The 13,718-nt window shown below is 37.7% G+C and overlaps 1 protein-coding gene across 1 annotated transcript; it reads right to left on the bottom strand.

The window, feature by feature from the left end:
• Positions 1 to 1,716: 1,716 nt before the first annotated feature.
• On the bottom strand, positions 1,717 to 12,983 carry STEAP2 (STEAP2 metalloreductase). Its single transcript, XM_062494786.1, has 4 exons — positions 12,167 to 12,983; positions 10,003 to 10,530; positions 8,219 to 8,383; positions 1,717 to 2,001 (listed from the first exon to the last, which is right to left on the bottom strand). The coding sequence occupies exons 1-4, from the start codon at positions 12,656 to 12,658 to the stop codon at positions 1,717 to 1,719; spliced, it is 1,470 nt and encodes a 489-aa protein (XP_062350770.1). The 5' UTR covers positions 12,659 to 12,983.
• Between the last annotated feature and the right edge of the window lie 735 nt (positions 12,984 to 13,718).

Genomic DNA, 13,718 nt, shown 5'->3' with positions numbered 1-13,718 from the left:
AGACCTTTATATAAAAATAGAAGATTGGATTTGCACAAAGAGATACTAAGAATTTAAGACACATTCTGGATAATTCATATATAATAACTGAAACTCCAGTGTAGACACATACAGAACATGAGTATTGTGATGCTTCCAATATGTTGGAAGTTTCACAGTGAAAATGGATTTTTTATTGTTGCTGAATTCACAGCTTTTCTTTTTGTTTTAAAATATTTCCTCATATTTCAAAATTCTTGAAAAATCAAAAACTAGGTTATACATATATCTTTCTATAAATGTATAGCACTGTTTTGAATCTTCATTATATCATACGGAAATAAAGAGATGCCAAAGGTCTAAAATCCTACATAATACTTTGGAAAAAAAAGACAATATTAGTTCAATACCCTTTGTTTACAAGATGTACAATCACACCATAATTGAAATTGGGTTTGTATATTCAAATGATGGAATGATGTAAAACCACATACAAATAAATAGATTGTACATGTGCAATACACTTGACCAAGTGCAAGGTGCTGCACCGGGGCTGGGGTAACCCCCAGTACCCACACAGGCTGGGGGATGAGGGGATGTGGAGCAGCCCTGCCCAGAAGGACCAGAAGGGATGCTGGTGGGTGAGAGGCTGGACATGACCCAGCCATGGACACTCCCAGCCCAGAGAGCCAAACGTGTCCTGGGCTGCACCAAAAGCCAGCAGGGCAGGGAAGGGATTTCTGCCCCTCTGCTCTGCTCTGGTGAGAGAGACCCCACCTGGAACACAGCACCCAGCTCCAGGATCCCAGCTCAGGAAGGACATGGATGGGTTGGAGTGAGTCCAGAGCAGGGCCACTGAGATGGTCAGAGGGCTGGGGAACCTCTCCTGTGAGGAAAGGTGGAGAGAATTGGGTTTGTGCAGCCTGGAAGGGATGGCTTAGGGGTGACCTGACTGCAGCTTTCCAGTACTTGAAGGGAGCCTACAAGAGAGCTGGAGAGGGCAATGGCATGTATAGGACAAGGGGGAATGGCTGTAAACTGAATGAGAGTCGGTTTAGATTGGGTATTAGGAGGAAATTCTTTATTGTGAGGGGGTGAGGCACTGGAACTGGTTGCCCAGAGAAGTTGTGGATGCCCCATCCCTGGAAGTGTTTCAAGGCCAGGCTGGATGGGGCTTTGAGCAACTTGGTCTAGTGAAAGTTGTCAAGACCCATGAGAGGGGCATTGGAACTTACTGGCTTTTAAGGTCCCTTCCAAATCAAACCATTCCGTGATTCTGTGATCATTAAAAATTAATTTGTTTCAAACCCTGGTTATTTCCTAAATAATTTACTTTACATTCTGAACTCAGTAACCCAGAAATGTGGTTTTAATAGAAGAAACACTGCCCAGAAAATGTCATATTAATAAACAGCACTCTGACATATATGCTCTAAGTCAAAAAATATCTGTAAAGCCTGGTTCTAATAAAATACTATTGTGATATAACTGTGCAAAGGAACATTTTTTTTTATTTCATAATAATTTGCACTCTGTTATCCAAAGCAAAAATATTTCTGTAGTTATCAGAAGTAGTAGTTTTCTCGTTATAAACTTCTCATAGTTTTGGTAAGAGCTTGTACTATATGTCAAACAAGAGACTTGACAAAGACTCCTACTTAACTAAACTCCTAAGATTGCAGGTTTATGACAAAAAAAACAAAGCCCAAGCATGTACAGTAGTGTTAACAAATATCATCACATTACAGTTATCCTTTCTGGGGAAAGGTGTGGAACAGACCCACTTACTTCTTCTATAACATGGCTTTTCTCCCATCCTCTTCTAATTCTTCTCAGTTTCCTGCTTACACATGGTAAAAGTAACACAATCTTACCTAGAATTACAATGGAAGGCAGAACAAGAGCAAGAACAAAATTTGGTGGTGTATAAAATCTGTAATACTCTTCCTCAAAAGCTCTCTTCCATCCATAAATCAGTACATGGAAAGTACTTATGAGCAGAGCAATGTATCCAAGTGTAGACTGTGAAGAAAGAGAAAACAGGAAAAAAAGATATAATAGCACTTGGTCCTTCACCCAACAGCTCTAATACATTTTTGCATTATTTTAACATTTCTATTAGACATCAAGCTAAAATCTTGTACCTATTTACTACATTAAGTTAGCAATATATGGTTTCAAGTTCACATTCTGAAATTTACAGACTGAACTGAGCACTGATTTACAGAGTATCTCTGCCAACATCTACAGGCCTTAGTCAAAGCTGAAATGATGTCTACCCAAATTCTAAGCAATGGAAGTCAGCTTCAGGAAAGGTATGCCAATAAGGAACAATTCCAGTGTAGTTACTAGAACAACATCATTGTGACTGGAAATTTAAGTTTCCTATTTCTCAACTATGAGGATAGGTAACTTCCAAGATTCCTTATTATGGAACAATGCAATTCTGTTGGAAGAGATTTGGGCCTAAACTTGTGTATTTTTATCACTCTGAGATGCACAGTTTACTTCTGCCTCACAAAGGCCTACATCCACTTGTCTGATGTCAGCATAAATCAGCCCTTACCTTCTGCATCAGTTGTTGCTGACTGGTTAATGGGAATATCTGAAGTGCAGGGCTTGGGCATAATAGCACATAGCAGTGGTGTAGTTCACCACAAACAAGCAGTGCTGGATAAAAGGTGAAAGAGAGGGTTTCCACATCAGCCTGCAGAGGAAGGGCCTCTCAGCACATAAATCTAGAGCTTGCCACCAAAGATGGTGATAATAGGGGTCACTCTCCAGTTGTGTGAATCTGCTTTTTTAAGCACCTTGTAGCTGTAATGCTTTGCAGATTTGACAATGCATCCACCTTAACTTTCCTAAACCATAATAAAAGAAGAGTACTATGTTTTGACTTCTGGTGCTGATCAAATTAAGAAAAACTCTTTCTGGCCTAAACTGATGCAATGACTAACTTGGCTGGGAAACATTTGTAGAAAATCACTGAAACAGAAAATGAGCATTAAGAAAGGTAACTGGCTACCAAGGTATGGTCTAATTCCAGCAAACAGACAAGCAAAGAAAAATGTAGGACAAGGGTTTATAATAGGTACTGAAAGAATTAATTCCTTCCACTTCAAGATTAAGCAGTTTCTAAGGCAAGAAGAATGTCTGAGCTAATACTATTTGCAAGTATTCACAGGTATAATGGTAAAAGGAAAATATTTCTGTTAATTTTTTGGGACTGGTACCCTGTTTTTTTGACTTTCCAATATTTATGTATTTTTTTTCCAATGGTTTCAGGGTCATTTTGTTAATCGTTAGATATGCTGCATGCTTTTTCTTAAAAAAACCAATTTGCTCCCAAAATATCCCATAGTAAACAGAACACTTAGACAAACACTTGAGGATATGAAAATGGCATATGCAGTATCTGAATGGAACTTCTGGCAAGAAATTTGGACAGCAAACAATAAGATCAAACCTGAAATTTTAATATGTTATTGCAAATTTTTGTTGGTATGACTGTCCTGAATTAATTGTTTTATCACTGCCTGTAGGGAGAAGGGCACAAGTGAATCATATCCCTCATTTCTTCATCAGGATTACTGATGAGAAATGTAACAATTCTTGGGGAAAAAAAAAAACAGAAGGGAAATATTATACAGTCATTTCCATTATTTTTATTTTAGTGCTTATTTTAATTCCATTTGCAAGCTATAGTTTTGAGACATCTATACATGTCTTTCTATCTAATGGTCAAAATGGAAACTAAGAAGTACATCAGTGTATTTTAAGCTAACAACAAAAGGACAAGAAAAACATATGATGCACTTGTATTAAGTTCTTTTTTTTTGCCCTGTGAAGAGTTGCCATATGCTTCTCTGAAGTGGTTGTAGAGCATGTGCTAGTGTGCACTGTACAATTTCAACCACACCTCTGAAAAACTAACAAAGACATTGCTATAGCTTCTGTCAGCTACTAACGCTATGTTCTTCAACTGGACCCTTAATTGCCATTACCAGGCTCCAGATGATAATTCCTTTAAAAGCAGAGGACTTCTGAAAGCAGCAAGAAGCAATACTGTTTCTTCTCTGGTAAATTCACATTGAACAGTGCAGTGAGGAGCAATATCACTTGTAATTCTTGGCAACCCGCTGCCTGGGCTTTAGGATGGCTGCTGGGAAAAGTGGAAGAATATCTCTGGCTGCTTTGCTTCCTTATCTTCCATAATAGTGTGTTTCCTCAAAGCCGAGTAATAGATTAGCACATTTCCTATGGACTCCCAAATCTTCTAGCTTTTCTCTAAGTCCTCCCTGCTTTGTTTCTTTTCCTTCCTGATCAAAGTCAGTTTTTAGCCAATAAGGGGGATTCCCAGCCAAGGCTACTGATAAACTGGGCAAACTGGTATTGTTTGAGAAAGGAACCAATAAAAGTTAGAAGAGCGGGAAAGATGAAAGAGAAAAAACCCCTAAAATGTTACCAGCAAGTTGCACATATTTAGAGACAAAAACATGCTATGGGGCACATCTGCTTCAGGAATTTCTACATTCACAATGGTTCGAGTAGTTCCAAGCAGTTTATATATACAAAAGGTATTTTCTAAACTCTATATTTATGCAAGATATACTTCAGATTCTCTGTGTAACAGGTTATTGCTAAACTTAAAAACTGTTTGTAGTAACTTCTGAATGGAATCTTACCAATTAACTTGCTAAATACTCAGGTCTCAGTCTTGTTTACTCTGGGGAAAAAGTATCCTATTCTTGTGGGAGAACCAAGGGTAGCCCTTCCTCAAAGTGTATGTATGAGAAATTCTTAACTCACACTGCCTCCAAAAATCTTTAGGATTGGGCTAGCATAGAAAAGGAGCATCTACGAAAAAGTCAGCTTCCTACCACTCAAATGGCAGAATTGTGTTGTTTTTTGCTAAAAAACATGAAGTTTAGCTTTCAAAACCAGTCTACTCCATTGACACTTTAAATGGTGCCTTTTGGACTTGAAGTCTTGGACTGGAAAGCAACAGCAGCAGTCATTTATGTTTACATTATATATTTACAGTTTAACTTTCCTCACTAGACTGAAGGACCAGTGCAGCATAGCTTGCAGACAACATTCTCTATTTCCTTGTATTTTATGTGAACACTCAAGGACTGGTTTCAATAAATGTCTTTTTTTTCTGTTTACAGTTGTTGGTTTAAGCTGTTTATTCTGCCTGCTTGACAAAACACAGATTCTTTTGTATTTCTTTGCCAATGTCTTCCTTTGCTCCTTATCCAAATATATTTAGATGAGAAAAAGAATACTGAAATGGCATTTAAGAAAACTGATGCATTAGTTTATCAGCCCCAGCTTTCTTCCCTGCTGCTTTTCTCAGTAAACTTCATCTCTGGGTTACATTAAGGTGACTGCAAAGTTTCACACTAAGTTTCAATCATCTAGGATCTCTTACTGAGAAAACTGTTCATCACCATCTCATTCTGTGGTTCCTCCATCTAGATGTTATGAGTGTTTCTCTCCAAATCATCTTTGTTATGTACAGTGGTCAGCTCTGTACTGTAACAATTTCTGTTTACTGCTGGTCTCTCAGCTCCTTATAGAACTGACACAGTAATTTCCTTTTGCACTATTAAACCTCATATCTCACTTTGTTCATATGCATACTGTGAGCGAAGGAGCAGAGCCTGCACTGCTTAACCTCTCAAAGTCCTTTTCCCTTGATGAAGCAGGCTGGAATTTTTGGGGCTGCTGACACGTGGGTTTGAAACCAGGCTAGGTAGGATGGAAACATCGCCAAAATAATTGGGTATATCAAAGACAGCAATGACGTCTGTGCAAAAATATTGTCAGCTGGTGTTTCTTTGGAGTATAAGGAAGACTGTGTTCACAGACTGTTTGAACTACTGTAGGCTAGGGAGATGCTGCTTAGGGCTTGTTCTACTGGAACAAGGCTAATCTATACTGCACATTTCATTAAACCCCAATTTTCCTGGTAGGACTCAAAAATGAGTATGTTCTAGTGGTAAAACTATTTAGAAGAGGCCAGTCCCTTGTTCTGATGAAACTGCATTTATTAAGATGAGCAAGCAAGAATGTATTGTTCTCAGTGGGAAGTGCTGAGCTGGGACACTGAGTGTGCTGACTGACCGATTCTTCATCTGCCAGATGTGAAACAAGTTCAGCAGCTGTTGTGGTAAATCATCTGAGATTCAGGACTAAAGCTAGAGACATACTGCTTTTCCCAGCTGAAAGAAAAGCAGTGATGGGGTGATAGGTTAGTAGTTCTGTTATTTGTCCCTCTGACTTAGAGAAGATTGAGAAATTTAAGTTCAATTTTCCTCCACTGCACTGCACTTCAGCAGAAGAAAAAAATAAAAGAGATGAAGTATTATAATGTTTTATCTGTTCTCTTTGCATACTGGGGACAGTGAAACTTACACAGAAATATAGACTCCTTTTACTCTAGTAAGCAATTACTGAAAGTCTGTTTTCTGATTAAGAAAGCAACATTTTTTTCACAAGTAACTAAATGAAGAATAATTTATATCCTGAGAATTAGTAACAAAGTAAATACTCATTAACTTTAAGCAAAATTTTAGTAGTTCAATACTTTTGTGATTAAGAATTGCAAATGATCATAGTTCATTACCAGTTACCTTCTGCATATGATGCAGTATGAACTGTAACATACATCCAGAGCAAACCACTTAGTACCAAACAAATTCTTCAAAATACTGACAGGTGAGTCATTAAAATTCATAATTATTTAAATTTGGAATTATTTTGACTTAATTTACAATGGAAATAACTGCAGTAAATATGCAACTGAAGATACATCATTGTGATTATTCTGTGGGTTTAGACTCAGTCACACAAGCCTGAGATTTGGAAATATGAATAAGGAAAAATAAGACAAAAATGCTGTGTTTGTGGCTGGAAATTATTACTGGATAAAGGCATCATGTTACTCACACGTGAATACATATTTTTTCCTTTTGCACTAGTGTTTTGTATCACCCAACACCAGTACTATTGTCCCCATACAGAGAACTCCAAATGGCAGAGAAGTTCTAACAATACACTCAAATATTTAGTCTCTCTGAAGCCCCAAAGCCATGACTGTGAATAAAAAGTTCTCTCAGGGTAATTCTACTTTGAAAAACTTTTCAGCAAACTTTCTCTGGGTCTACCTGCAGTTTTCCAGTAATGGAAATCATAAGGGAAGGGAAGACATTGCAGACCTCAAACAACTACAGCCACTGAAGTGTTCCCACCACTCTCTTTAAAATATCTGTAAATTATGAAGCACAACCCAAGCCCCGAACTTTAAAGTCAGTGCCCACATTCTGAAGTGAAAAGGACTCAGAATTAGACAATATTATTAGGCTAAGCTGAAAAAACTGTTAATCAGAAAAGACTGAGCTAAGACTACAGTACTAAAGCCAAACTCAGAAAACAAAATATAACAAACCCCAAAACTGTGCACACTTAGGAATCTTCACCTGACTGAATCCTAGTAAAATTTCCTATACCTGCTACCTGAAACTACTGGCAGTTATGTGTAGGAACAAGCATTGAGCTGTTCATTAAAGCCTGTATTTTGCAGTACTTAATGCTGGTTTGATATGCATGTTCTAGGTATTTACCTGAGGAAGGCAGGTAGCAGATGGTGTGCCAGGGCCTCAAAAAGCCTAATTTTAATAAGCAAAGCTTCATATTTTACTAGTGGGTAATTTTAACTAATGGGAATAATGCAGCTGAGAGCTGTGTCAAATCCCACAGTGGAGAGAAGTAAAACTTAATCAATCGCACCATGGCTGTCAGAGGGCTGTCCAATAAAAATCCTGCAGGGCAAATTAAGTCTTCAATTTTAATAGCTGTGTGCATCTACCTATACAAGTATCACTCCAGTATCACTGAATTTAGGAAGTTTGTCCAAATTTATCTGATTCGAATTTAGCAAAAAATTCTAAGAACAGAAAAGGAATAGATTAGTGAACATTTGGTCTTAGCTGTGTTGGTTCTTTAAGATCAAGAAGTGCAAAATGGAAAGTCCAGTTCTAACACTTATGAAATGCTTAATGTGCCTTCATGGTAACATATTTGCTAACTAACTGTTGTTTATATTCAATTACCAGAGACAGACAGAAAAAAGGCTCTTTTGTCACATTGCCATGAGCTTTTGTTTATGATCTTGATCATAGATCAAGGGAATTCTTGCTAACACCAAAACCCCGTTACTAAGAAAGTAACACACCTGAATAAAACTGAACTCCCTCCAGTTTAAGGCACTGTTTACTGAAGGGATGGAAGTGACCGCCAGCAAAGAAAGCAATCCAAGACTCATTATTCCAAAGGAGATATACATTTCAATTCGCCACACTTCTTCCTCATTCCAAGAATTTTCAACATTTGCATGAACCTGAAAGAGCAGAAAGGAAGAACTTTATTCTAAAGAATATTACAAATACCAACAGAAGTTATTTTGCTGACTTGAAGTTCACAGTCACAGGACAACTATAAAATGGGGTCAAATATTTCAGAGGTTTCCTCATGCCTGGGACAAAAACAGCTATTTCCTTACTGCTGGTATTAGCTCTTGCTAGGTTAAAAATATGTTAAACATGGAAATTTAGATGAGATGCTAAAAGAAAATGTAACATTATGTACCATTTACAACAATACTGTTATAAAATCGGTAATTCTGCATATTCTTATACACTGTAGAAAACGAGCTGTGTTCTTTAGACTCTGCAAATTTAAATTCTGTAACATAAATTGGATAAATCAACAGTTTATTTCTAGTTTGTTGCATTTAGAAATAGTTTAGCATCATTTCCTTCAGCTTTTCTATGCTGAGTCCAAGCTTGTTTCTCTCACTATTGACATTACCTTTTTCCAAGATGGCTCTTGCTGGAGAGCTTTACCAGAAAAAAGAAACAATTCAGGATCTTAACAACTAAGAAATGTAGATATTCAATTCTTTTTTCCACTTCCAGGTTAATTATTGCAATAGGACATGTCTTGAAAAAGGTGCACCAAAAATACTAGCAAGTGAGAGTTTTACAGTACCATTAAAATGAAGATAATTTCTTAGTAAAAGTAGCAGTGAATCCTTTAGGATTACTAATTTTAAGCGTGAATTACGGTTTCTTGCTGCCTATTATAGTTTTGCCCTTCTGGTCTTTCTCTTAAGTTCAGTTTTTGATGCTAGCTCTTTAGAGTTTGTGACACTCCCTGTTAATTTGTTACATTTGATTTTATATCCTCATCTGGTTTTCCTTTCTGTTCTATCACACCTGTCCTACAGGTCTTTTGTGGTGAATGGCAATGCTGTTTTTCTGGCAATGCTGCTTTTCTGCCACTTTAAAGGTTATGATAGGCTGTCTCACTAACAGACAGCAGCATCAGACCCTCTTCTAGACCATGGCAGATTTGCTGGAGAACATGTCAGGGTTATGCAAGATTAATTGTTTCTGGAAACTATGAGTCAATTTCTATTGCCTGCAATAGACGATGTCCACAGAATTTTAAAATAATAAAGTATTTTTAGCATTGGTCCAAAATGTTACAAGATGTAAGCATCTTCTTTTCTCTTCTTTTTGGAACATAGAAGTATCTGTAAGTATGATTACAGTATCTGCCCTTGTACTTTTCATATTTGTAAATGCACTTACGATATACATACTTCCCCCATGAGTTAAGTATACACAGAAAGGAACTTACCCCAGAATTTTCCTGCTGCTGCTCTTATCCTGTCTATCCTACATTCCTCTTGTGTGTATTGCTATCAGGAATTTCCATAGGACATGTCCTTGATTCCCCCATCACACAAACTTGAGTGCATATTGACCCATAAGGTGAGCAAAATGCACGGGTATTTCTTTTAGTCTCCTTATTTGGCACCACCTATCCATAAGATAACCCATAACATTTTGTGCCAAAAGCAAAACAGATTAAAAAAAACCCGATTATTATATTCAGGAGCCGTATGCAGCCAGCCAAGACATTTTTGGCTTACTGAACCAAAGACTGTCTTACCTGTTGATAAGCCATGTTGAGGAACAAGTAGCGCTCTGATCTCCTCATAGGCAGGCAGAGGCTGTACACCACGTGCACTGTTGCAAAGAAAAAACTGAGCAGTCCAAGCTGCTTCCGACACTGGAGCCAGTTGTCCAGCCAAGGAGGAAATCGCCGATACTTAGTGCCATAGTAAAGCTGATAAGCAGCTGCAATGAGTCCTGATAAATATACTAGAGAAAGCAAAGTGATAGCAACAATTGGCAGAGTCTTGTTCACAATCTCAATGGGAATCTTGTAAAAGTCACTCTGCTGATTTCTCACGTACGGATGGATGACATCTCTGACAAAGGAATAGATGAAGAAAAATGTTGCCAGGCTAATGGCGATCACGACAGGCCCCTTCCACAGGGTGAACAGTCGCAGAGGCAGGTTTTCAACCTCCCTTGAAGATGACAATGCCCCCAGATCAATCGGAATGAAACTGAGCTGACGGGCAAGCTCAATAACTTGATGGCGAGCCTGAACGTTGTTACTGCATATATAGACCTGTTGGGAAAATCAAGGGAATTATCTGTAGTCAGAGAAAGAGACTCAAAGGTAAACAAAAAACCAGCAAAACCCACCAAAAACTTTAAGGGCCTCCAAATCAAAACTACAACACAACTGCTAAAATGGCATACTTTATCCCAGTTTATATCACCAATATGACAATAAAATCACATAAAAATCTAGCCCAGGTACAAATATACACACTGATTTATTAACAGAGCAATCAAAACAAAATTGGCTTTTTCTTGGATTTAATAATGGGGGATGTCTTGGTAATCTGTACACTGAAACCTGTTACACTAAAATGTCTACAGGACTGGATTAACTTGAAGCAACAGCTAAAAGCATTGCAGAATATCCAAAATCTCTCAAAAAACCAGGAATCTTGAATGATGACCCTTAAACAGCCATAGCATACACAGAATGAGAAGCAGCAAACTGTGTAATCTCTCCATGGGTAAAAATTTCAGCTTCATTTCAGAACCCAGAATTCCAGAGACTTCTGATTTGAGCATTTAACAGAAGAGACAAAAACTAGCAGCCAAATAAGAACTTGCTTTAAAGGCCAGTTGATTATTCAGTGAAAAAAGCGTACTGATATAAAGAACTTCAAAGTTCTGTTAAAATTTACAATGGGCTATAGTTTGCCCAACACTATTTGCTGATTACCTGCACTGAAGCAGATATGGTCTGTTTTAACTGAATTACTTTTAGTGTAGTGCCATTCTGAAAGGGGATAAAAGAATATGGTGAAGTAATTTTTAAATTATGCTAATTCCATATTAATTCCATTCCATTAAAATCTACCTGAAGTGCCAGAAAACTGAATTTAGTCTCCAGCAGTCATGTTACATTAGTTATTTCTTATGTATTTCTCAGATTTCATAAAGCTGTTAAGGACTGGATGCTTGCACAGGCTTAAATCCTTTACATCACCTCAGCAAAACATGAAAAACATAAAGGTGCATTTTCCATATGCAGGATGGATTTGCAGAACATACTGGGAAGGAATTGGAATGTGATGTTCCCAAACAGCCCTGGATCAAATAAATGATCACTTAGAAACACATGTATCTCCTTCTGTTCTCTCAGATTTATGATTTAAAAATCTCTCTACAAGCTAGATAATTACTTTCAATCACGCTGCTGCTACACTGAATGCAAGCATTTTTAGAAGAGCTGATTCCCAAGCGCTGAGATCAGGACCTCAGATTTCTGTGCATCTCTTTTGCTGCAACTAAAACACACTGGGAAAGACTGTCTCTACCATTGTGTAAAGTGTAGAACATACTTCCTATTGAAAACACTAAGACCCAACTCTTCTCCTCTGTTTGTAGTCATTGAAAGATAAGTTGTTTACTCTAAGGTAGTATCCACATTTCCTCTGCAATGTTTAAAGACACACAGGCAACACAGGGAAAAAACTGGACCACTTAAATTTATTTGTCTTACAAACAGTGGGATGAACTAAACTCAGAAGATTTTATTGGCTGCTTATATGTACGCGAAAAGTCCAACATTTTAGGCATGTTAAGTCAGGGAGTGTAAATCTCATGAGTTCTGGCTGTTACATTCAGTTCCTGTCATTTTCATCTTACAAGTAAGTTAAATTAATACAAATAAAAACATTTACCTGTCTGCTGGCATCCTTTGGTCCTAACTGCAGTGACCAAGCTGAAATGACATTGAATCCTTTGACAATTAGGGAATCAGGAAAAAGTGATGCCAAATACTCTGCATTGGAGTCTGGATATTGGTCTACTCTTGTATTATTGCTGACATCAATCAGAATTTTACCAGCAAGTAAATGTTTGAGATCCCACAGAGAGATGTAATGTTCTCTGTGTATGGCCACAAAAATGATGTTTGTTTTAGCTACTGCATCTTCATGGTGAGTGACATCAACCACATGGGGAAAGAAGTCAGCAGCATGTTTAGGGTTTCTGCTCCCTACAACCACGTGGTACCCACATCTGATAAGTCTGATTGTCAATGACTTAGCGAAGTCTCCACTTCCAATGATGCCTATTGTGACCTTACTGGCATCCTTGATACCATTGGCAACATTTGGTAGAAAAGTTTCATTGAGGTTCTTGGGACTTCCCATCATAGAGATTGATTCCATACTTCCAAGACACCAAACCTACAACGATTTCTTTAGAGGAAAATAAAAAGGGAAAAGAAGAAGAGAAAAAAGAAAAAACAACAGAAGGAAAAAGTCAGCATCATATAATTTTATGAGACCAAAAAATACATTAACACCTTTGGAAGCAGAGTCTTTGGTTCTAAGTTTCAAATTGTATTTTCTCCTTAATCAAGTATGTGCTAATCAATTTTATCTTACAATATGTCACCAATAGAAGGAGAAACAAGAAACAAAGTACTTCAAGCACTTCAATAATACAGTTACTCAAGTAAACAACAGTATTTTCATCTTCTCCTATTTCTTACCTTCCACTGCCCTAGATTAGTGGCCCACAAGGTAACTTTGTACTCCTGAAACTAATGGTCAATAGAATAAGTAGAAACTTGTAAAGAAAATTGGAAAATAGTAGAATGTAGAGAGCAGTGGCCTGTGATTAGCATGAGATCAGTGAGTACATGGAAGCTGAATTCCATTAAAAGTTTATGCAGGCTATCATTGCTATATCCTCTCCTTGCCAAGAAAGAGGACACGCTAAAGTCCCAAAGCTGCAAATATCATGACACCATGACAAACATCCATCTGACATACTCACCTGTCAGCCTGGAAAATGGGCTGCCCATGTGGATCCAACAGCAAAAACAACGAAGTTTATCAAGACCTAGTTGTGAGATGACTAATGACATTTCTAGGTCAGACTGCTTGATCTGGCCATGGATGCATAAGGATTAACTGTGGATGCAAGGGTAAGGGATTCAAGGCCATGAGTCACAAATATGCTTAACACAATTTTCTGTCCAGGCAAGTAAGATAAATCCTGGAGACAAAGGCATGGGACAGCTTTCCACAAAAAGTTAACAGCAGGAAGACTCAGATTTCATGCAATAATTAAAGGGAAGATAATTTCAGTAGTCAAATTCAGTGTAGTAAGGGATGTTTTGAAGAAGAACAGAAGCTAAGGCTTGCAGAAAAATAAAATAAATACTGCTATATCCTTGGTCACAGAACTACAATAAAGCTCCAACAAAGACATTAAAGACCA

Source organism: Cinclus cinclus, chromosome 1 (genome assembly GCF_963662255.1).
Source record: "Cinclus cinclus chromosome 1, bCinCin1.1, whole genome shotgun sequence".
Classification (NCBI taxonomy): Eukaryota; Metazoa; Chordata; class Aves; order Passeriformes; family Cinclidae; genus Cinclus; species Cinclus cinclus.
The sequence above is the reverse complement of the archived record's forward strand: the minus strand, read 5'-3'. Positions and strand labels throughout refer to the sequence as shown.